The sequence below is a fragment of the Silurus meridionalis genome, chromosome 25 (genome assembly GCF_014805685.1).
Source record: "Silurus meridionalis isolate SWU-2019-XX chromosome 25, ASM1480568v1, whole genome shotgun sequence".
Taxonomy (NCBI): Eukaryota; Metazoa; Chordata; class Actinopteri; order Siluriformes; family Siluridae; genus Silurus; species Silurus meridionalis.
Genome location: NC_060908.1, coordinates 15955718 through 15981997, shown reverse-complemented (window position 1 = coordinate 15981997; position 26280 = coordinate 15955718). Strand labels below are relative to the sequence as shown.

Sequence of the window (26280 nt, the reverse complement as noted above, 5' to 3'; positions counted from 1 at the left end):
TGGAACCATTTACTGAATAAACACCTGTTTGTATGCAACCCACTATGCCAGATGTTCCCAGCCCTGGTCCACAACCCTCATTTCACTGTTGGGTTTTTAATTATGTGTTGAAGTGTGTGGAGGTTCTTCAGGATCATGCACAGGAACCTGTGATCTATAATGACGAAGGAGGATCTTCTGAAGGGTGCCAATAATTCTCCACCTGGCTGTAAAAGGTAACCTAAGCTCCATGTGGAGTGCTGCATGCAAATGAATCTGGGTGGTCGATAACCACTGGCTTCTGTCCAACCCGCTTCATCATCCTGGTTATAATGGACCGCTTGAAGCAGCGCTCTTCGGGTCGGGTGACGTTGTCGCGCGCCACGGTTGTGTGTTGACTTTGGGGATGCTTTCGGACGACAGCGCACGAGCACACACGTACACACACACACACACACACACACGCGCGCATGCACAGACAGTAAGCATCCAGGACAACATCTAAGAAGTTGCTGGAGGAGGTTTGACCTTCAACAAGAGAAGGAGAAAAGTATCTCTGCTTTACACCAGTGATGCACGTGCCATTGCAATAGAACCTAGAGGTAAGATCTGAAATAAATGTTTATATAAAATATAAACCTGCATTGTGTGTGTGTGTGTGTGTGTGTGTGTGTGTGTGTGTGTGTGTGCGTGCGTGTGTGCGTGTGTGCGTTCATTCTTAAGCCTGAAAGCGAGTTTCGCGCGCTCAGTGCTCTGAACGCACGAGCCAAAGCTCTTCTTCAGCACACCTGATGCATGCAGGTGTGTTTTGTCCTCCTTTTGAAAAACTGTACAAATCTACATATAATATATTTGTATATATGCATAAAAATATATATCATATTTAACATTTTTAAACGGGTTTTTTTTCATATTCATGAGCATGTCTTTATACCCAACGTGTCCCCATACATTTCATTGTTAAATATATATATATATATTTTTTTAAATCAATATTAAACTGATTACTGTTGAGATTCAATAAATAAGGAGTACTTTTCTGTTCTTACTATCCAAGTAATTACTATAAAGATTATCTCTAGGGTCAAAATATCTCCCTTTGAATTAAATGACGACTTATGAATATTCATGAGCTGTCTTTACGTACATATCCTTCTGCATGTCATTATGTACAATAAATAGATCATGACAATAGAATAAAATAGACATTTATAGAAATAGAAAAAGTTAAAATGTCATTAGTATTATCTATATTATTAGTAAAAAATATATATATGAATATTCATAAGTATGCATAAGTATGAACTTCCCGCCGTTTGCGTCAAATTAGCCGCCATACACCTGCTAGTAAAGCAGCTTCACCTGTCACAGGTCAAAACGAGTTAGATTTCAGTCTTCAGAGTCTCGATTTACACTGTTGTTTCCTCAGTAATTTATTTAACAAGAATTCACATTTTGGGTTGTTTGTGTTACTTTTCTTAACAATGCAGCTAACCTATAGCTAGCCTAACGCTAGCATATACCTCACTTTAAACTCCCTTTAAAGTAATTTTTAAAAAAGTATTTAGTATAACAACATATTTGACACAAAATAAAAATATATATATCATCAGTTTTCACCATAGCGTTTCTCTTCATAGATTTAAACATATTTGTGAACAATTTCAGGTAATAAAATGCTAATATGACTAAATAAATGAGCAGAAACTTATTCTCATGGTATCAGCTGCATTTTATTCACTGTTCAGCATTGGGAAAGCCGTGTGTAATGAGTGTAAGTGATAGCATACCTACTTATCAATGACTACAGGTTGAAAGATGCTAGCTTGTGTGATGAAGCTTCACATGTGCATTATATATAGCTAGCGATGTTGAAAGATTCAGTATTTATTCTTTAAAGTCTGTGAGGTAACATGTGAAGATGAATTGTGGTGGAAGTTTATTGTCTCTAGCTATAATACGACAAGCTGTGTGATTTTCTTTCATTTGCTACAAGAAAGAAGGGAAAATATGAATCATGTCATATTTAAACAAAAATGAACACAGATGATCCATAGTGTTATTAGCAAAAAGTGTGGAAAATGTTTTGCTCTAACAGAAGGAATAATGTCAGGCAGAAACCAGGAGAAAGATGTTAGCAGACCTCCTCACACCCACAGTCAAACATGGAGGTCGAAGCTTAATTGTTTGGGGTTGTTTTGGGGACTTATTCCAGGTGAAAGAAAAACTGAGCTCTGTAAATGTCAGTTCGCTGGAGTGTTATCTCGCATGGACTGGGCTGCCCAGTCACCACACCTGAATACTGTTGAACTGCTCTTGGATGAACTGGATCACAAGAAAAAAATCTCCAGTATTTCAGCTGATTGTTTAGAGAAATTAACTGTCCAGATGCTGAGAGTATATACAGCTGTTCTTCATGCTAAAGGAGGATTTTTCAATGAAAATAAAGTGGAACCTCTGGACTTTTAGATATTTGTTTGGTCAAAGGAAATGCACATTGCATGCATTGCAGAACATGGACGTGTCTCTCAAAAACCATTAAAGACCACCGAATAAGTCGAATAAATCACTTAAGGACTCCAAACTTCAGGGTGGTAACCCTGATTTATTACACCACCCTGTCACTGATTATTTTCCTATAACATCACTGCACTAAGTGATTTATTCCTCACTCTATTTAGATTCTGGAGTTACATTAAAGTGGTGATGCATGAGGTCAAAGTCTCGGGTCGGTCCGAAGTGGAAGTGATTAAACAGTAATCCACCTCATTTAGTCCGATTGTCTTTCAAAATGGAAAAAAAAGCAGAAATTGAATATTTATTTACAGCCTAGCATCACGTAAAGAATATTCTGGTGTTCTTTAAACAGTGTGTGATTAGCATGGATCGGATCATGATGGCAGTCATTTTGTTTATTTAGCTTTCTTTCGAAGGCTAATGCTGCTAGCAAATTAGCTAAGCGTATAGTTTCTAGTTTAGCGTTCTAGCATTGTACGATCTACATGACAGTTTCTCTAACATTTTCATCTACGGCATGTTTTTCCTACAACACCTTTACCCAGAATGTCTTACAGTTCAGGTGAGGGTTAGTGACCTTGCTCAAGGACACAGAATGGAGCAACACTTGGATTTAAACTTAAAGTCTTTTGACCAGAAGTCCAATGAGCCTCCACTTATTACAGATTTGCTGATGTTTTTTGATAAAAAGAATAACGTTTAATCACTTTTAGCATTGTGCTAAACTTGTAGGTATAGTCTTATGTGTGCTACGTCAGGCTAATAGCTAACAAGTGGAAAAGTTAAAAAAAGTAGACAGGTATTAAATCATCTCTTTTTTAATACTATTACACATACTCTATAAATTATTATGTACTATAGTAATTGATTACTCAAATAGACAGACGTGTGAGGCACACACACACACACACACACACACACACACACACACACAGGATAGAAAGCTATCCTTTCTATGCCATCCTAGGACAGTCAGGTATCAATGCAGGAATATAAAACTCAGCATGTGTTCAGACCTGCATAGACACAACGCACCAGTGGGGGGGCACATGTATACCACACACACACACACACACACACACACACACACACACACAAGCACACACAGAGAGCACTTATCACTTCACAAAGCTAGCATAGCCCATGAGCACTTTGCTAGCATTATTAGACAGTAAATGACTCGAGTCTGAATGATGAAGTGATGAATGCTGGAGTGTGTGTGTTTTTTTATAGGGTAATAATGGACACCAATTATGGGATAAATATGTGCTGATTTATACATAAAATCATTAAGCTACAGAAAACAAGCATCAGTTAATGATCTGAACAAACATTAGGATGAGGAAAATGATCCAATCGCAGTGAATTTGACGTTTGTTAGTGTTCTGGTTGGAGAGATCTTGAGATGGATGGACGTGAGATGGATAGAGAGAGCAATGGTGAGTCAGTGATGAAGGTTCTGTGTTACTAAAAAAATGTCAATGGTTCAAGCCTGAGTATTGTCAAGCTGCCACTTTTTGGCCCTTGATAAAGGCCCTTAACCCTCTGTGCTCCAGGGGTGCTGTATCATGGCTGACCCGGTGCAGCATAAAGCCACATCAAGTTTCTGCCTGACAGCAATATTCTCCAGTAAAATGTTCTCAAACTTCAAAGTTATGAGCAGATTGATTCATGTTAAAAAATATATATAAAATATATATATATTTAAGTGAAAAGAGCCAAATTTGTGACTTTTTATCTAAATAAAAATATTTAGATGTAGCTGGTAAAAAGTGTGTACAATATTGACTGACTGAATACTGTGATTGAATTGTAAGCAGCCCCATGTAAAGGATGGAATTGGGTCTATAAAGTATAAGAAGCACAGAAATGTCCCACTTCCTTCACCCCTGAGATCAAAAAAGTGTGGTCATTTCACAGCCATGAGTTTCTTTAAGGGTGTAATATAGTCCATTTGTTATGGTGTTGTGGAGAGCTGATCTGTTCGAAATGCTGCTGTTAGCACTTACAAATGCAAGACAAGTGGAATAAAACTGCTTGGAAAAGGTTTTTATTCTGTAACCATGTAACTTATCTTCCAAAATTTGTTCTGTAATGACACGAACTTGGTGCACTAGGCGTCGGTGCGTGTGAGGTGTAATTTGAGCAGTTAAAAAAGGGCCAGCGTACCTCAACCGGTTAAAGTTCAGTGCACACAGGAAGGTTAGACCCTGTCCCATAATTCCACGATTGACCAAAGTTCATAACACGTAACCACCGACCAGGACCTTGGGTTCATTATATACAGTAGCATCAACAAGACTATCAGTAAATAAAATGTCATTTTACTACATTAAATGTCTTTAGAGTTTTAGAGATATAAATACATGATAAGGTCAAAAGGTTCAAGGTTTTGGGACACCCGACTTTCCCAAAAATATGTTGTTCTTTCCCAAATTGTTAACACAAAGTTGGAGACAACTGTATAAGACGACTTTGGATGCAGCAGTCTGTCATTTTCTTGAGCTACTCTTAATCTACTCAAACTGCTTTACATATCACCTACATCAGTACCTGACTTTACTAACACCCTCGTAGCTGAATGACTTTCCGCAAATCTCCACAAAAGCTAGTGGAACATCTTCCAAGAAGAGTGGAGGTTATTGTAAGAGCAAATGGAGACTAAATGTTGAATTGGATGTTCAAAAACAGAACTCACGTCTTTTGGCTCAGAAGGTCATGAGTTCGAATCCCAGCAATGCTTTTAACCACACCATTGTATGTAAATGTAAATCGCTTTGGATAATGTTTACAGTCTTTTGACCATAAAGTGTTTAATGATAGAGAATTTTAAAAATGAAATAAAATAAAAATGCAGTATAATGAAATAAAATCTCATATTCAATCTAAAAAATAAAATCTCACGTAGAAAGTTCTCCAGCAGCGTTATCGAGCTCTGTAAGCACTAACCGCATCTGATCCGGGAATATTGCTTACCATGTTTTTATTTGTTAAATACCTAATCCTGTTACATGTATTCTGTTACTTCTGCATGTGAAAGACGTCGTATAAAGCGTAACCTTAAACATTTTGCGTCTCTCGCTGAAACGGTAGACGTTTGCGTGCAGCCACGTTGCCCCTGTTTATCGAGTCCCCAATCCGGTTATGTCATTTACCGAGTTTTTCAGGTGTCGCCTTCTGATGAGCGGCATGCATAAAATATAAATGCGCATCTGTCAGATTATTGGAGTTTGCCAAAGTGTGTGTCTGTGTGTGTGTGTGTTTGTGTGTGTGTGTGTGTGTGTGTGTGTGTGTGTGTGTGTGTGTGTGAGAGAGAGAGAGTTTGTGGGTGAGTGTGTGGGGGGTGGCAGCTTCATTGTGCTGCCCTTGTGTTAAATATTGCATAATGTCCGCGTTGTGGCGAAAGGCAGTTGAAGTTGAGACAGCGGCTCCTTCTAGAGTGACCGTATCTCCATGTTCAGGTGAAAGTGGCAGGTGTAACACACACCACAGGACCTGAGCTCTCTCCTTCTGACACGGTGTGTGTGTGTGTGTGTGTGTGTGTGTGTGTGTGTGTGTGTGTGTGTGTGCGCATCCAAGCATTCATCTGCGTATTCCTCAACGTCTGCTGACTTAATCAGTCTGTCTAAGTGTGTGTGTGTGTGTGTGTGTGTGTGTGTGTGTGTGTGTGTGTGTGTGTGTGTGTGTGACATTTATCTGTGAAGGTCGCGTTGACTGTCAGGTTAACTGCATGTATCATGTGTGTTTGCATCAGACAGACGAAAGAAAAACAGAAATGGATAGACAGAGAGATTACAATAGGCCTTTTCACTTTTTCATTGTGAAAGCAAAGAGGCCACGCCTACTTCAGTAAGACTGACCCACAGACCACGCCTCCTTTAGTAAGACTGACACACAGAGGCCACACCTACTTTAGTGTGACTGTCACGCACATGGACCACGCCCACATCAGTAAGAATAACACAGTGGCCAAACCTACTTTAGTTAGACTGACACGCACAGAGGCCACGCCTCCTTCAGTGAGACTGAAAATAAAAGGTCACACCTACTTCAATGAGACTGACACAGAGGCCACGCCCACTTCAGTAAGACTGACACACAGAGGCCATGCCTACTTTACTGAAACTGACACAGAGGCCATGCCTACTTCACTGAAATGGACACAGGCCACGCCTACTTTAGTGAGACTGACACCCATTGGTTTTGCCTCCTTAACTGATACTGACACAGAAGCCACACCCCTTCACTAAGAGAGACACACAAACATAAGCCATACCACTTCACTGAGGTTGACACACACACACACACACACACACACACACACACACACACAGGCCACGCCTCCTCCAGTGTAATTGACAAGGAGGCCACGCTCCTTCAGTGAATCTGACACAACCACAAGCCACGACTCAGTGAAATTGACACACAACCAGAGGCCACGCCCCCTTTAATGAGACTGACACCCAGAGGCCACGCCTCGCAAGAAAAGACAGATAAAGGGTGTAGTAGGTTTTAACATTGTTATTAAGCAAAAACAAAATTCCTCTTGCTACTCTCTACACATTTAGACTGAATTCTGATCTCTAACACACCTGCTGGAATACGTGGAATACACGACACTCAGCCGGTGAATCGAAACACTTGTGTTTTGGAGCGGGATAAAACGCTGCAGTCTGACACCCCTGATCCCGAGCCAAGTGTGTCTCATGTGAGCCGTCTCCAATTATCCACACGCTTTAAGTAACAATAGCTTAATTCGCGGTGAGAAATCGCCTCGCTGACCTGAACGCCAAAAACAGGACATTGTCCACAAAACACATGGAATATCCACAAAACTGGCCATTTCCTGTTCTCAGGTCAGTTATAGCAACGATAAACAGACGTTCCCTGAAAATAATAACACAAAGATAACGGTTAGACACTCAGCTATACGGCTGACTGTTACAGAGCGCTGGCACTGGAGACTCCTTTCATAAATGTGTAGAACGATCGCACGTATTTTTAGTTAAATCGCGACACGTTATTATGCAAGCAGTCGCATTAACGTCGGAGCTGCTGCTATAGAAAAAGAGTCAGCACCTGTTGACCAATCAGAAATGAGAATTCAACAGCTTTGTGGTTTATGTCTTCAGCAGTGGTCCTGTGGTGCACGGGTTAACTTGTGTGTGTGTGTGTGTGTGTGTGTGTGTGTGTGTGTGTGTAGTAATTATATTCCTACATGGTGTTGGACTTAAAAAAATATACATAACACAAAGTCAAATATTGAAAACAGAATATAAATTAGAAACGCAGTGTGAGGTCGGGCTACAAAGCATGAAAGACAGAGATGAGGTGAGTTTATAGAGCAGTGATACTGATATCAGATGTGTGTGTGTGTGTGTGTGTGTGTGTGTGTGTGTGTGTGTGTGTTAGAGTGATGGCTGCTAACCGGAGACAGTCAGGACACCGGGTCCTATGGCTCAGTTACAGCTGGCTAGTAATTGTGTGTGTGTGTGTGTGTGTGTGTGTGTGTGTGTGTGTGTGTGTGTGTGTGTGACATTTATCTGTGAAGGTCGCGTTGACTGTCAGGTTAACTGCATGTATCATGTGTGTTTGCATCAGACAGACGAAAGAAAAACAGAAATGGATAGACAGAGAGATTACAATAGGCCTTTTCACTTTTTCATTGTGAAAGCAAAGAGGCCACGCCTACTTCAGTAAGACTGACCCACAGACCACGCCTCCTTTAGTAAGACTGACACACAGAGGCCACACCTACTTTAGTGTGACTGTCACGCACATGGACCACGCCCACATCAGTAAGAATAACACAGTGGCCAAACCTACTTTAGTTAGACTGACACGCACAGAGGCCACGCCTCCTTCAGTGAGACTGAAAATAAAAGGTCACACCTACTTCAATGAGACTGACACAGAGGCCACGCCCACTTCAGTAAGACTGACACACAGAGGCCATGCCTACTTTACTGAAACTGACACAGAGGCCATGCCTACTTCACTGAAATGGACACAGGCCACGCCTACTTTAGTGAGACTGACACCCATTGGTTTTGCCTCCTTAACTGATACTGACACAGAAGCCACACCCTTCACTAAGAGAGACACACAAACATAAGCCATACCACTTCACTGAGGTTGACACACACACACACACACACACACACACACACACACACACACAGGCCACGCCTCCTCCAGTGTAATTGACAAGGAGGCCACGCTCCTTCAGTGAATCTGACACAACCACAAGCCACGACTCAGTGAAATTGACACACAACCAGAGGCCACGCCCCCTTTAATGAGACTGACACCCAGAGGCCACGCCCCCTCGCAAGAAAAGACAGATAAAGGGTGTAGTAGGTTTTAACATTGTTATTAAGCAAAAACAAAATTCCTCTTGCTACTCTCTACACATTTAGACTGAATTCTGATCTCTAACACACCTGCTGGAATACGTGGAATACACGACACTCAGCCGGTGAATCGAAACACTTGTGTTTTGGAGCGGGATAAAACGCTGCAGTCTGACACCCCTGATCCCGAGCCAAGTGTGTCTCATGTGAGCCGTCTCCAATTATCCACACGCTTTAAGTAACAATAGCTTAATTCGCCGGTGAGAAATCGCCTCGCTGACCTGAACGCCAAAAACAGGACATTGTCCACAAAACACATGGAATATCCACAAAACTGGCCATTTCCTGTTCTCAGGTCAGTTATAGCAACGATAAACAGACGTTCCCTGAAAATAATAACACAAAGATAACGGTTAGACACTCAGCTATACGGCTGACTGTTACAGAGCGCTGGCACTGGAGACTCCTTTCATAAATGTGTAGAACGATCGCACGTATTTTTAGTTAAATCGCGACACGTTATTATGCAAGCAGTCGCATTAACGCCGGAGCTGCTGCTATAGAAAAGAGTCAGCACCTGTTGACCAATCAGAAATGAGAATTCAACAGCTTTGTGGTTTATGTCTTCAGCAGTGGTCCTGTGGTGCACGGGTTAACTTGTGTGTGTGTGTGTGTGTGTGTGTGTGTGTGTGTGTGTGTGTAGTAATTATATTCCTACATGGTGTTGGACTTAAAAAAATATACATAACACAAAGTCAAATATTGAAAACAGAATATAAATTAGAAACGCAGTGTGAGGTCGGGCTACAAAGCATGAAAGACAGAGATGAGGTGAGTTTATAGAGCAGTGATACTGATATCAGATGTGTGTGTGTGTGTGTGTGTGTGTGTGTGTGTGTGTGTGTGTTAGAGTGATGGCTGCTAACCGGAGACAGTCAGGACACCGGGTCCTATGGCTCAGTTACAGCTGGCTAGTAATTGTGTGTGTGTGTGTGTGTGTGTGTGTGTGTGTGTGTGTGTGTGTGTGAGAGAGAGAGAGAGAGAGAGAGAGAGATCTGTGCTGTCTCAACCTGACCATGAGAGGCATGATGATAATATAAACACTATTGTCGTACTGTGATGGTTAACAGACTTTATTCTTGTTTCAAGTGAAAGCTGTTGATTGGTTAGTGATGTGGGACACCTCAATGCTGATTGGTTAATAGGGCAGGTGTAGTATAATTTGGGATTTGGAATGACATCATAATGACAATGTTTCTTGGGGGGTTGTTGACTGGAATTATGGCTAAACCATGTTTATTCTGGTCTTCGTCATCATCATCATTATCAATATCATCATCCAGTACGCCTTGCAATTATCTTATTTACACAACGCACTTGAGGTGTTTGTGAGCCTTCTAAGGACCATCCCTGACCATCTCCTTTCTCTTTTTTTCTGTCTTTCTTTCTTTCCTTCTCCCTCTCTTGGCCTTCTCATCACCTTTCCTACCTTCTCACTAATTACCCTCATTATTTTCACTATTAGATCCCTCTCTCTGTTTCTCTCCTACTTTCTCTCCCTTCACCTTTCAATTCGCTTCCTCTTTCCCCCATTCAACCCCGTTCTCTATTACTTCTGTGTGTATCTCCTAGTGATTTGTGTGTGTGTGTGTGTGTGTGTGTGTGTGTGTGTGTGTGTGTAATATTAACCGCTAAAAGGTGCTAACTCCCCCTAAGTTGTCAGAGCCACACGTGTAAACCAATCTGACCAATCACTTATACCCAACACTGGAAGACAGTGTCACAGCGGTAACCTGAGATCTCGCACACACACACACACACACACACACACACACACACACACACACACACACACACATGTACACACACGTGTACACAACAGATATACACATAACACTATACACGTACATATTCACTGTATGATTTATTCCAAAACCTGAATAAAACTAGGAGGCCCAATCCTGTTCCAGCATGATGATGCCCCTGTGCACCAAGCCAGCTCCATGAAGATCTGCATTACATGGGTTGGAGTGGAAGATCTCCTGCTATAGAGTTCAACGATATTGAACATTTGGGATGAATGGAAACACGAACTGTAAAGGCCTCCTCACCTCACCTACATCCGTCGCTGACTCCACTAACATCCTTGTGGCTAAATGAATCTCACACAAATCTCCACCAGCACACGCCATAATCCCACAACATCTCTCTATACATTATTTATTATTTATATTTATTACATACATTCGGGAACTTAGGGTATCAGTCAAAAGTTTGGACACCATCTTCAGTGGTTCAATTTTTAACATTGTACATAAATCCTGAAGACATCTGAACTAGGAAGGAACGCGTATGCAATTATGTAGTGAACAAAAAGTGTTAAATACCCAGAATATGTTTTATATTTAAGATTCTCCAAAGCTTTGATGACACCTTGGCAAACTCAGATTCATGAGGTACTCACCTGGAATGGTTTTCAGGTCACAGGTGTGTCTTGTCAAGTGTTCATTTGGGACATTTCTCACCTTCTTAATGAGCTTTAGACCATCATTTGTCTTGTGCAGAGGAAAGGGTGAGTACAAAGTTAATAGTCCTAATAGTGCTACTACAACTACTGTACAAATCCTTATTATGCAACGAAAGTTAAGTAAAATGAAAAGACAGTCTGAAAAATCTCAAGAACTTTAAATATATCCCCAAGTGCAGTCTCCAAAACCAGCCAACACTTGACACATGACTGACCCAGAAAAACGAATACCAAGAGCTACCTCTGCTGCAGAGGATACATTTATTAGATTAATCAGCCTCAGGAACCCCTGATTTACATAAATGCTTCTCGAAATCATTTCCGAGTCAGGCCTTCTCTTTGAACTGCTGCAAGGAAACCATTAATTCTCAGCAACAACCAGCAGAAGAGATTTGCTTGGGCAAAAAAACACAAGGAATGAATATTAGATGGAATTAATGGAATAGATGGAAATCTATCCTTTTGTCTGTTGAGTCGAAATAAGAGATTTTTGGTTCGAATCGCCATGTTGCGGTTTCTGAATGAATGTGTTTTTCTCACTGTGAAGAATGAAGAAGGAGGTGTGATGGTGTGGAGGTGCTTTGCTGGTGACACTGTTGGTGATTTATTGAAAAAAAGAAGAAACATTTAACCAGCATGACTACCACAGCATTTCGCACTGACATGCCATCCCGTCTGGTTTACACTTAGTGGGACCGTCACCTTTAGGTTATGTAAGAGCTGTTATGTAACTGATTGTTGGAAAACCATTCCAGCTGTCATTAAAGCAACAAATGGATACTTTGAAGAATCAAAAAAATATAAACATATTCTGGGTTGTTTAACACGTTTTTGTTTACTACATAATTTCATATGCCTTCTTTCATATTTAGGATATTGTTAGTATTAATGCACAATGTTGAAGAAAATTGAAATAAAGTAAAAAACATTGAAGGAGAAGATGTTTCTAGAATTTTGACTGGTACTGTATGTAAATAGTATGTAGTATGGTTTGAGACAATACTATTTTCACTACTCATCAATCTGTGTGGGTCAGGTCGGCCATTTTGATTTTGTTGCTTGTTTTGCTCTTTGATTGCAGACGCAACATACACACTGGACAACAACACAAAATATTTTTCCTGACAAAGTAACGGAAGCTGATAGCAGGACGGAAATGGGGCGAAGAAATTTACTGTAGTCTTTCAGCTGAAGCAGGAGTGTTTTTTATGCTGATGTTGACGGAGTGTGTATTTTGTGTGAATATGTGAATTGATATGAGTGTGTGTGTGGGGGTTATTTTTGCTGCAGGTGTAGGGTTGCAGAGAGTGCAGGTAACCATAGCACAGCTTGGAAAGTGAAACGTGACCCCAGTATGAGGCGCATGCTTCTTGTGTCAATCTCAACCGTACACACACACACACACACACACACACACACACACACACACACACACTCACACATCAAACACACATTAAAATGAGCTCGTACATTCTTAATAGACATAAAAACGAATAATGTGACTCACTCTTGCATGGAATCTTGTGCACTTGTTTAGAGCTTCTTCTGACTGTCATTACGCTGCGCCCTGTTTGTTAATTCTGTTCAAAAGTAAATAAGAAAAGTTGAAAGGTTTAGGGATAATGGATTTTTTTTTACGGTGAGAAAATATGATTATGTACTGGATTTTCAATGTGCTTTTGTATCTCTTCAGTCAAGGCACCAGCTGTGTAGTTATTCGATTAAAAAATATCAATAAATGGTACTCCCATGTGCATGCATATACATGTTATAAACTATTTATAACTTTTCTCTTTTCTCTCGGACGTTTGTAACATGAAAATCTTTCCAAAAATGTCTCAGCTACTGATACTTACTGCAAAATCACCCTACAGGTCAAATGCACACCATTGACCCTGATTATTTGTTTTACACTAGCGGTCAGCAGGCAGCGGCCCTCCGGCCAAATCCAGCTCAAGATTTTTTGTTGTGATAACAAAGACATGAAAACGTTTTTCGTTTTTATTACTATGAAATCATTGCCTAAGGCAAAACATGTCCAAAACTTTTCCAGAAATTCATTGTGAACCAGTGTGGCTTCTGGGTTTTACAGTTTATGGCTTCCTGCTCTGCAAAGCTGCTGTGTTGCGCTGCAGGGATTTAAAGTATAAGCTCTCACAATCTGCATATGACGTTATTTACTACCTATAAATTATTAACGGGCCTTGGATTATTTTTTGGGGGGGTTGGTGTTTCTAGTGTTGCAAAGATGGTGCAAAAATGACACAAAATTCCCAGTTGATTCATCCCCCTTATGATATCCCTAGAAAACTGTGATCTGCCCTTCAGCCACTGCTCAAACCTTTGGAGTAACCATGGACAATCAACTGTCCTTTTCCTCTTATGCTGCTAATAGGAAACACTTGTCAGATTCTTCTCTACAGAAGGATTTAGCTATTTTTGATCCTCAGGTGCATGTTCAGTCTCTTAACATTTCCAGACTGGACTACTGCAGCTCTCTGCTGGCAGGTCTACCTCTCAACGCAAGTCATCCCTTTGCAAATGTCGTAGCAAACACTGATGCTTGCCTACGAAGCCAAAAATGAACCTCTTACCTCAAAGCTCTGATCACTACTCACACTTCATTATGCTCTTTAAGATCTTCTAGCATGGCTCGACTGGTCCCACCATCTCTAAGGGGAAGAGGCAGTTAGCATTTAGCATTTAGCAGTTAGTACCTAAACCAGAAGTGCATAAGTGGCCTATTTAGAATAAATAACTGTGATAAATATATGTATGTGGTTCATATGTTCAGGGGTGAGAGTGAATAATATACATCAGTTATACATCAAGAACTTTCTGTAGATGTCTGAACAGCTGAGTCACGTTCTTCAAACGATGGGTGAAGATCTAACTTATTTTTCCCTCTGATACTGCCACCTATAGGAACATCTGACTTCTATAAATACATTTTTTAAATAAATAAATAACCCAATATTTCTGATTCTCTCTGTTCCTGCACAGGAGGAGACTTTTTCTCTCCTGCCTGCTCCTCCATGGTCATGGCATCTTCTGTCCTCCTGCACCTCCTTGTCCTTTCCGTGTGTGTGTGCGGCAGTGCCGAGGTCAACAGCAGCTCTAAGCGGAGCTGTATGGATAAGGTCAAATGTGCCAGTGGGATTCTACTTCCTGTTTGGCTCCCTCACAACCCGCCGCTGCCCCAGCAGGTGATCCGTGCAATCATCTACTTCCTGTGTCTGCTCTATATGTTTCTCGGCGTGTCCATCATCGCTGACCGCTTTATGGCCTCCATCGAGGTCATCACCTCGCAGGTAGACGTATACCCTCACATTCGTGTCTATCTATCTGTCTGTCTGTCTGTCTGTCTGTCTGTCTGGCTGTCTGTCTGGCTGGCTGGCTGGCTCTATATATATTTTGTCTCTTTTATAGTCAGTCTCTAAAATGTACTTTTAACTGTAATCACAAACTATTCTTGAAAGAATATAATATATATATAATACATATATATTTATATGTGTTTGTTTGTGTGTGTGTGTGTGTGTGTGTGTGTGTGTGTGTGTGTGTGTGTGTGCTCCTGTAGGAGAGAAAGGTGACCATTACAGGCGCGAACGGGGAACAGACAGTGACGACTGTGCGAATATGGAACGAAACTGTATCCAATCTCACTTTGATGGCCCTCGGCTCGTCCGCTCCAGAGATCCTGTTGTCAGTTATAGAGGTATACACACACACACACACACACACACACACACACACACACACACACACAAACACACACATAAAACCCACCCTTTGGCTCTGTCGAATATTTCACAGATTTGACTATAACTTTATTCTGAATTCATCTCTATTTGGCAACCTTGTGGGAAAATAGGACCCCGTACAGAAACTTCAGTAGGATAAATAACCACAGACACACACATACACACACACACACACACACACACACACACACACACACTACTTTCCATTTCCTTCTAGACCCCAGTGTAATAACACACACTACATATTCATTAACACAAGATGAACAGTTAACACAGTAGTCTCCTGTTGCAATAAGCAACTAATTCACACAATATCTTACACACACACACACACACACACACACACACACACACACACACACACACACACACACACAGCTCATCCTCACATACAAACCCTTCCCAACAAACATTAACTCTTCATGCGTTCGGAAAAAGATGTTGCCTTCCCCGTACCTGTGGATTCTCATTAACCGCAGCCGCTTGTCTTTATTGTCTGTCGGAAATTTACGCAACTCTTTTTTTCCTGTTTTGCAGAAGAGATTAAAATTGTCTTCACCTTGTCCACTTATTGGCCCTCCTGTCCTCGCTAGTCTTCTAGCGCCCTCTCTTGACCTTACACTCTCTTTCACTCAGTCTCTCTCTTTCTGGATTTTTTATTCTTGTCATTTCATAAGAGTCACAGTGATACATTAGTAGCTCTAATGACGTTTGTTTCCTGAGATGTTCGAGGTCTAAAGGATCACGTTAACAAAATCAGTCCACCTGAACTCATTAGAGTTGAGGGACTTTTGTCAACACGATCACTTGGGTGGTAGAAAATAAAGTGATTAATAAAGTGGAACTGGGAATTTACAGTGTTTATCAGTTGTTTATTAAAGGGACAGCGCATGTAGGACGTTTTGGAGACAAGGTGAGGGAGGCGAGATTGAGTAAAAAAAAGTATTTTTTTCATTCACTTTTGTCATTCAAGAAAAAAAATTTGTCACAATGTTTAATCAATAAAGAAAGTAGAATCAATAGAAATCTTACAAATCAGCACATTAGCAAACTGCACAACTGTGTAATGTGTAACTATTACTGTAATGATGTGTGTTTGTGTGTATGCAGGTGTGTGGACACGGCTTCGAATCAGGTGAGCTCGGCCCTGGAACAATCGTGGGCAGCGCTGCCTTTAACATGCTCGTGATCATCGCAATCTGTGTGTCCGTAATCCCGGATGGTGAAGTGAGAAAAATTAAACACCTACGCGTGTTCTTCATCACCAGTTTCTGGAGCATCTTCGCCTACATTTGGCTCTTTCTCATCCTTTCCGTCCTGTCCCCAGGAATCGTTGAGGTGTGTGTGTGTGTGTGTGTGTGTGTGCGTGTGATTAATGTTTAACAGTTTTTGGCATGTTTTATTGTAAATTTCATTTTTTTCAAAGCTACAACTGATTTGCCAAATGCCAAATCAGGGACCACAGCAAGGCCATTTAAATGGTATCAGTATAAGTATCAGATATTATTTTTGATACCGGTAGTGCATATAGCCAAGTTGTATCCTCTCATCCCTACCTGTGTAGTGTAATTTGGGTTTTAATATTGTTTACTGTTACACTGATGGACCTGAAACGTCTCCAACCACTTCTTTGCAGGGCCATTAAAGGTTTTTATAAGGTGAGGACATCAACAAGAACAAGTGTCTCAATTGTGCTGGTTGCTGCCAAATCATCTTTTGGGGGATTTGTCAGGACAAAACTGTTGAATTTCCTTTAATTGAACTTCACAGTAGCCACTATCTAGTGGAACTATTAGGATGTCCAGCTTCTGGGGATCATCGACTTTCCCATATACCACAAACTTTTATTTAGGTTACGTAGATTTAATCAAATATTTGATATCAATTCCCAAAGAACAATAAGAAGAATGTTTGAGTGGAAACAGACTGTAATGGATGACTTCTGCAAGAAGAGATTGATTACCACAAAGCATGGATGTTACTGGCCAGAACTACTGGTCGAAGCTACTGTTAGTATCTTTTTATTAAAACTGGAAATCCTTCCTTATCTCTACAGTTAAAGCAAAACCGATGAGTCTGCAAAGGTAGTTGATTGCTGGAACTGTTGGCTTTCTCTATTATTATCTCTATTTATGCCGATAGTTTTTCCGGGTTGCGTTATTCAGTACCCGAGCGGCCTTTAGAGGCAAATCCCTGATGCCACATGCTGTTTATTTAAAGTGTCTTTTTTTAATACATTTTAACTGTTTTTATTTAGAGTGACACCAGTGTTGCTGAAACAGCCCAGGTATTCTTCTTGCAACAACAGTGCCACTGTAAATTCCTTCCATAGTTGTAGGGCAGTTACAGAGGACATCTGCAATATATCTGTTTTAGAATAAAAGCATCTATGTGTTGCTGTTACTTCTGTGTGTTTGTGTATTGTGTTTTAAAATGTGTGTTTTTCTTTGCATGTCAGGTGTGGGAAGCCCTGCTGACCCTCTTCTTCTTCCCCATTTGTGTCTTGATGGCATGGATTGCAGACCGGCGGCTCCTCTTTTACAAATATCTTCATCGACGTTATCGTGCTGACAAGCGCCATGGCATCATTGTTCAGACGGAGTGCGATATGGCACCCAACGGCATTGACATCATCATGGAGGGGAAATTACATGGCAACGCCAATGGTGGTCCTAGCAATGCCGCCAGCAACATCAGCAACATAGAGGCAGGGAAAGACCCTGAGCAGGAGCGTGAGGAGGTACAGAAGGAATGGGAGAGGAAAAACAGACAGAGATAGACATAGAAAGGAAAACATTGAGGGAAATGATGGCTTTAAAGTTGCTTTGAGGTTTATTTAACACTTGTTAACGAAACTCTCAAACAGCCCGCCAACACAATTTTTGATTGGTTTAGAATTTCTGATTTAGCTTGGCTAAAATGTAGCTGAACATTTGCTAAGTTGCTGCAAAGATATTTACAGAATTGTCCCAGAACTAGCAGTAATTGCTAAGATACTGCTAAGATGATATTGCTGAACTGCTGAATCTTGAATACTTTCAAACGTTTTAGTTTCCAAAATGAAAAGTTGTTTTGTTGTTGCCAAGCTACTGCTAATAAGATTTGTCATTGCAGGTGATCCGCTTGCTGCGTGAACTGCGCCAGAAACACCCTGATAAAGATTTGGACCAGTTGATTGAGATGGCCAACTACTCGAACCTGCAGAAGCAACCTAAGAGTCGTGCGTTTTACCGTGTACAGGCCACACGCATGATTATCGGAGCTGGAAATGTGTTAAAGAAGCATGCTGCAGCAGAACAAGCCAAGCGAGCATGCCTGAACACCGGCCTCGAGGACGATCAGGCGACTTGCGCACATGTGGCCTTTGAGCAGGATCGTTATTGCTGCAGCGAGAACTGTGGCCAGCTAAGCATATGGGTTACACTATCAGGGGGTACCGGTTCTGGAACATTCCAAGTGGACTATCGGACTGAAAACGGCTCGGCCAAAGCCGGAGTGGATTACGATCGTTGTGAGGGAACGCTGGAGTTTCAACCTGGAGACACACGCAAGGAGATAAAGGTAGAGAGCTGGAATGTGTGTGGGTTGAGATGTTGAAAGATAGAGGAATAGTTAGCAAGCTAGTCTTGGAGGCTCTTGAAATGCAGGTAGACTGGTAGAAAATAAGATGAGATCCAAGCTATAGCTTTATGGTGGAGAATTCACATCAAACACAAGTCAGTACTTGAACCAAGCACTTGGTAGTCTGGGTAGTCCATTTGTGCAGGTCCTTGTATGAAAGTCCTTGAAAGTCCTTTTATGGGTGTCGATGCAATCATTAAACAAGACTTTTGTATGTCGCCCTCAATAAGGGCTTCTGCTAAATGCCATAAACATAAATGTGTTGCTAACCCCATAGTGACGTATGCTTATGTGCTTTTTAGATTAGAATCATCGACGACGATGTTTTCGAGGAAGACGAGCATTTCTTTGTCCATCTCTCGAACCTGCGCGAGCCAGGGGTTGAATCCACAGAGGCCGGCAGATTGGTGGAACCGCTGGTTGCCACAGTAACGATTCTCGATGATGACCATGCAGGCGTTTTCTCGTTCGGCCGACGTGAGCTCCTTGTAGCCGAGTGCGCTGGTGTCGCTGAAGTAACTGTTACTCGGGAGTCGGGCACCCGAGGCACCGTGGTCATCCCTTTTCACACAGAGGACGGAACGGCGCACAGTGGAGTCGACTACCAACAAGTACACGGTGAACTGGAATTCAGCAATGAGGAGAGCTGGTACACACACACACACACACACACACACACACACACATGAGGGTGTTGTACACAATGAGAGAAAGTGATCGATTTGTTCTGTGTGTATGTGTGTGTGTTGCGGGGGACAGCGTGTTTTATTGATGACGTAGTGTCTAGTGCGCAACAGATCTTCTTCCCATTAAAGATGTAAGCGGTTGAACGCTCAGAAACAGACATTTGTTAGTGTGTTTATGCGGCTCTTCAGCCCACCTGCTGTGACTTTCTGCAGCCTTGACAAAATATTTTTGTATGTTTGTATGTATTAATTTATTTCTTGTTACACAGTGGACAGTGTTTCAAAGGGAAGAAGATATATTGGCGTTCGAGGTAACAGATGCGACATTGAAAATAACGTTTTAATATTTTCCTAATAAATCCATACGTCACTTACGGTCTACTTTGCCGGACCTTGACCCGGGAGTAGCTGATATTGAGGTCCAGAGTTTAATTCTGTGTGGACAGATTTATTTCCTTTCACTGCCAACAATGCGGACCTGCCACAGCATGTGTGATATGTAGTGATACAATGGCAAGCAACACACTAAAGTAAGGTCTGACCACATTTCCAAATAAAGCACACAGCATTTGCTGAGAACTTCCCAGCTAGAGATGAACGAAGAAAAGGCATATATGAAAGAATCGATCATTAAAATATCCGAGTCTATTTTCTGTGATTCCGCTCTCCCATTTCCAGGCAACACTCCCAATTGCTAACATCCAAAAACAATAGAAATTTACACTAGTGCCACCTAGTGGTGCAAACCGGCGACTAACTTACATCCGCATAAAACAACAAATTGTGTTATATTAATATGAAGGTCAAATTTGTTTTGCAGCTCCAGGCAAATTTCATTGGGTGGGAAAATCGTCAGAATGGTTCTTTTATTCACAAAGGTTGCAGACACCTGGTTTTAGTGATTGGAGTTCTGAGGTTGTTGATATTTAATATTAACTACAGAGCTCTAACCACTCGCCTAAAACACACAACAATCATATAATTTTGTATTAAATGTATGTTACATTTGTGTACTCTGTGTTTTAGTCCACTGGTTGGAGTTTTGTGGTTGTTTTAGTTTTGGGTGAACTGTATGATTGTTTTGTGTTTTAGAGTACTGCTTGGAATTGTTGTGTTTTACTCTAGTGATTGAAGATGTTGTAGTTTTGTTTGTATGATTGCTGTGTGTTTTGGTCCTGCGGTTGGCAATGCTGTAGTTTTGAATGAACTGTATGATTGTAGTTTTTAGTCCAGTGGTTGTTGGTTGTTGTAATTTGTTGTAGTTTTATAGCAATTTCACATGATCATTTGCAGTAGTTTGTAGTAGAATTGCGGTTGTGGTGAAGGTAGTTGTGTGGTATTTTTTTTTTAGTATTTCTGATTGTTCTCTAGTTTGGTAGTTGTTCGATGACAGATTTGTGATGAATGTATGCCTGCATGCTGTGTAGTAATTCTGTTGTTTTATGGTTGATGTAAAACTCATACGATATTTGTATTTTAGTGTATTTCTGTCTGTCTGTATTTCTATTTTTATTTTATTTTTGTCGATGGTTTGGTGCTTTATGGTGGTTGTAGTTCTGTAGTAGTGTTTTTAGATGATAGTTCTGTAATAAACGCTGTTGTTCAGTTACTGTGTTTATTTGTGTCATAACCAAATCTACTGTTCCAATTTTGTAGTAATGTTGCCGTAGGTTTGCAGTTGTATTGTAACTTAATGGATGAGACGCTTTGTAAAGATTGTTGAATTGTACGCTGTTGTTATAGTTATATAGTGTAGTTATTATATAGACGTTACATAATAATGTTATGTGGACATTTTCGTAGTAAAACTGTGTATAGGTATTGTAGTTGTTGTAAAGCGTTTCAATGGTGTTGTGGCATTTGTAGCATTTCTTCTCTAGTTTCTATTTAACTTAAATGCCCGAAGTGTGTGTGTGTGTGTGTGTGTGTGTGTGTGTGTGTGTGTGTGTGTGTGTGTGTGTGTGTGTGTGTGTGTTTAAATTATTTAGTCTGTTGTTAAGTATTGATGCCAGTTCAGCGTTGATGTGACTTAAGCGTCAGGGTCCCTGTTAATATTTTAGGGTTAAGCCAAAGGAAATAAGCACTTGTTTTTCTCTCTCTCCTTGTGTGTGTGTGTGTGTGTGTGTGTGTGTGTGTGTGTGTGTGTGTGTGTGTGTGTGTGTGTGTGTAGTAAGACATTACAGGTGCCCGTCATCAATGTCCAGGAATATGATAAGCGGGAAAACTTTTACATTGTCCTTGAAGAACCTCGGTGGCTCAAGAGAGGAATTTCAGGTGTGTGTGTGTGTGTGTGTGTGTGTGTGTGTGTGTGTGTTGTATTATGTTTGTCTACTTTATCGAATATCCTCATCTATCCAATCTGTACTGATTCAATATAATACATTTAAATGAATTATAAACTAATTATTCTACAAACGTGTCGTTATCGATTGATTTATTTATTCATTGATTGGTTTATTGATTGATTGAATAATTGCTTGATCACTTGATTGGTTAATTAATTATCTGATTGATTGACTGTTTTGCTGCAGATTTGTTGTTAAATCAGGGTAAGATTTACATCATCACTACATACAGTCTGAGTGTTTACTACATGATTTTCCACATTTTTACAGTCTTAAATAAGAAATAACACACTGCATCATGCTAGATACAGAAACTAATCACCATCAGCATGGCCTGATAAAGTGGTTTTTTTTTGCCTGATAAAGTGGTATTGTTAATGTTATAAACAAAAGTATCTGGACATCTGACCTTTCCAGCCATATGTGGTGTTAGGTGTTAGTGCTATATATTTTCCCTTCCTTCTTCCTCTCTCTCTCTCTTTTTCTCATCCATTCTTTCTAGGATCTCCCAGTGCTGAGCAGGACGAGGCCAGAAAGATTGCTGAGAAGGGTCGGCCGGTGCTGGGGGAACACAGCAGGCTGGAGGTCATTATCGAGGAGAGCATGGCCTTTAAGGTACAAATGCACTGAATGGGGGTGCCAATATTTATACTTTCACATTTTAGGGCTGAGTGTTGTGATATGATTTTGGTAGATGGATGTTACTGTAATATTACTGTAATATTAATTTGTGTGTGTGTGTGTGTGTGTGTGTGTGTTTTGTGCAAACTCCACCCACTTCCAATCCCACCCATAGATCCGTCAGGGAATGGCCCCCAATGGCACGATAGACGCGGTAGAGAAGCTTCCACCCCTCTGCATGAGATGTGTTCAAGGATTGGTAGATAGTTTCCTGGTCAGGACTCTGATTGGAAACCTTCGACTCTCGGCTCTCTTTGGGATGTTTCGGCGATTGGGCTGTGAAATTAGAGCACCGACCAATCAGAGTCACCCGGGTGTATTCCGCTTGCCGTGATTGACCAGTGATTCTTTCTTTCTTCCTTTTTTTGCTTTTTCTTTCACTTTTTTTTTATTCTTTAGTGCTTTCTGACTTTTTATTTATTTATTTATTTCCATTGTAATTATTTGTTTAAAATTTCATATTTTTTTAATTGATGTGTGTGTGTGTGTGTGTGTGTGTGTGTGTGTGTGTGTGTGTGTGTGTGTGCGCACATGCATATGTGTTGGAGCAAAAAGATTTTGATTTGCCTTTTAGATTATAAATCTTACAGTAAGCATATAATGCTAATATGTGTGTGTGTGTGTGTGTGTGTGTGTGTGTGTGTGTGTGTGTGTAGAACACAGTTGATCGTCTGTTAAAGGACACTAACCTGGCTGAAGTTATTGGAACCCATTCATGGAAAGAACAGTTCACTGAAGCTGTCACTGTCAGTGCAGGTATGCTGCGTGTGTGTTTGTGTGTGTGTGTGTGTGTGTGTGTGTGTGTGTGTGTGTGTGTATATAATTGTTAAAAACGTTGGGGTTATAATTAGAGGAAAGAGAACGTGATGTAGGTTGCGTAATAAGCCGAATGCGTGTCCCTCAGGTGAAGGTGATGAGGGTGAAGGAGCCGAGCCCCGCCGGCCGTCCTGCTGTGATTACTTCATGCACGTGATGACCGTGTTCTGGAAGCTGGCGTTCGCCTTCATCCCACCCACCGAGTACTGGAACGGCTGGGCCTGCTTCATCGTCTCCATCTTCGTCATCGGCTTCCTCACAGCCATCATCGGAGACCTGGCGTCTCATTTCGGCTGCACTGTGGGACTGCGGGACACTGTCACAGCCCTGGTGTTCGTCGCCCTCGGCACCTCCATCCCGGGTGTGTGTGTGTGTGTGTGTGTGTGTGTGTGTGTGTGTAGAATAATATTTTAAACAATTCATTATACTGCACATTCTGTTCATTTTCTCTCCCCCTTCTCATGCTTTATTCCTTCTTTTATTGTCTGTTCTTTCTTTCTTTCTTTCTTTCTTTCTTTCTTTCTTTCTTTCTTTCTTTCTTTCTTTCTTTCTTTCTTCCTTTCTTTTTTATTTTCCCTCATATTTTTCCACTTTCCACTTTTTCACTTTTATTCATTGCCTCATTTTTTGCCTTCTTTCATTTTTTCTACTTTTCTACCTGTTTTTTTACTCCTCTGTCCATCCGTCTCTCTCTAAGACACGTTCGCGAGTAAAGTGGCGGCAGTTCAGGATCAGTACGCCGACGCCTCGGTGGGAAACGTGACAGGGAGCAACGCCGTGAACGTCTTCCTGGGGATCGGCGTGGCCTGGTCCATCTCGGCCATCTACTGGAAGGTCAAAGGTCAGGAGTTCCACGTGGAGCCGGGTTCGCTCGCCTTCTCCGTCACACTCTTCACCATCTGTGCCTTCATCAGCATGGGCGTGCTCATGCTGCGACGACGCCCCTCCGTGGGCGGTGAGCTGGGCGGGCCCAAAACCCTCAAGATCCTCACGTCCCTGTTGTTCATTGGCCTGTGGCTCCTCTACATCACCTTCTCCAGCCTGGAGGCATACTGTCACATCACGGGCTTCTGAGAACACACACATTTTTGTACAGGAAAGAACTTTTTTTTCCACAAAGCGAGAGGCCTTTGTCTTCATCATTATTATCATCATCATCATCACCAGCTTCATCTACAGGTGTGGATCTACTCTGACTCTTTTTATTTATAAAATGTTTTAACAGGACAATGTCATCCTGTAGGAGGAAACCAGAATATTCCACATGACTGGTGACTGTGAAGCAACAGACTGAACGAGTGAAACGAATGAACACAGCTCTTTTCCCCCGCTTGTTGTGAATATTATATGATTGTAATATTTACTCACATTGAACGGATGTCGCACTAAACACACGTCAGCATTAACAGTAAACTAATAGTACAAATCGTGCACAGTCTCCTGTTCCAGAGAATGATATCAGATTTTGTAGCACATTTAAAGCTAAAAGATCTCGGAATATCGTTATAGATTAATTAGTATTTATTAAAGATTCGACTGATGTCCCTGATATGGTGTCCCTAACGGTTCTCTCCAAGGTTCTCTTCAAGGGTCTGTCATACCATGTTTTCTATTTTCCACCTTTCCCTTTCCCCCGTTCTCGCTTACCATTGTTAGATCTTTGATTCAAATCACAATTCGGCAAATGGTCGCCAGTTCTTATTCAACCTCCTTTTCTATCAAGCTCCTTCTTCTTCCATCACGTATTCATTTTTCCCGTTCTTGATCATCTCTTTTCCAGTTCCCTTGTTCTGCCTTTTCTATGTTTCCTCATTAGATCTTTCAGATTCAAATCCAGATTCAGAGTTAATGTAGAAGTTAATTTTTAGAAGTAACACCGTATTCTTCAAGGTTCAATTTCAGGCCCTTTTTTTTTTTTTTTTTCAAGACCTCAAAAATGTCAGCATTTACAAACATACATATCGATCAGTACAGATTTACAGAAGATGCATAAATTAGTATAAATTCAAACAAAATAACTTTTTAAGGTTTTATCCTGGTTTGATTGCTCTGTATGGACCTTGACGCAGATTTATTGTTTGGTTTATATGTAAATAAATTTACATATTATTATTTGGAACACTGTGTTTTTATCATCTTCAGATTACAGTAGCGTTTGATGGCCTGCAGACATAAAGGCCTTGAGTTTGACTGCTAAAATCAATAAAGTTTACCACTGGGCCGTGGACCAGGACCAGACTGTTGATCTTATTTCTTTTCAATTCTTTTTTACTTTCACAGTCTGCAGTATGTTTCATTTATAAAAAATGACCTCTTCTGCATATTCCAATTTCCTGCACTTGCTTCAGTCGCAGTTTTTTTTCCACTAATTCTGAATTATATTGAGTTGAGTTACATATTTATAATATATTTGTTAAATAATTAAATAATATGTATACTAGTGATATGATATGCAACATTTTTGTACCTACAATGGGACCACTGCTCTGAATCTTCAAAACAATTATAACCCGTATGGAGTACCTCTTGCAACAAATTGGTGTATTTTACTGATCTTGATCTCCTAAAGCACAATATCACTATATATATATATATATATATATATTTATATATCCATTCCATATCTACAACTGCATAAGTTATGACTAGTATTAACCCCCACACACACACCACAAAGATCTCTCTTTAATAAGTTAGTAGACATTTCAATCATTTCTTTTGTAGCCAATAAACTCTCCAATTTTCACAAAGCTCTGCCCCCCCAGGATCTCCAGACTCCCGCAGACTAGAGAGTCCAGTGCAGTGGTCAGACTCATAGAGGCGGCCAAAATTAATATCGGGTCTCAGTATAGAGACAAAAAGTGTCAACATTTCATAAACAGCAAAACAGAGTGATACAGGATAAAGTGTGGAAATAAAACTGTAAGTAAATGCAGTACGTTCTGTTTGAGGTTTGGTTCTGTGCTGAGGAAACCTTCAGGATAGACTGAA

At 40.8% G+C, this 26280-nt stretch overlaps 1 protein-coding gene across 2 annotated transcripts; it reads left to right on the top strand.

The window, feature by feature from the left end:
* Positions 1–334: 334 nt before the first annotated feature.
* slc8a2a (solute carrier family 8 member 2a) lies at positions 335–25487 on the top strand. 2 transcript variants are annotated; one of them, XM_046839423.1, is made up of 14 exons: positions 335–581; positions 14380–14687; positions 14957–15094; positions 16251–16478; positions 17599–17880; positions 18255–18701; positions 19064–19410; positions 21618–21721; positions 21979–21996; positions 22295–22407; positions 22589–22687; positions 23130–23229; positions 23378–23650; positions 23987–25487. In XM_046839423.1, the coding sequence occupies exons 2-14, from the start codon at positions 14412–14414 to the stop codon at positions 24361–24363; spliced, it is 2802 nt and encodes a 933-aa protein (XP_046695379.1). In that variant the 5' UTR covers positions 335–581; positions 14380–14411; the 3' UTR covers positions 24364–25487. The 2 variants fall into 2 exon arrangements, with proteins under 2 accessions (XP_046695379.1, XP_046695380.1); XM_046839424.1 differs by lacking the exon at positions 21979–21996.
* The last annotated feature ends 793 nt before the right edge of the window (positions 25488–26280 follow it).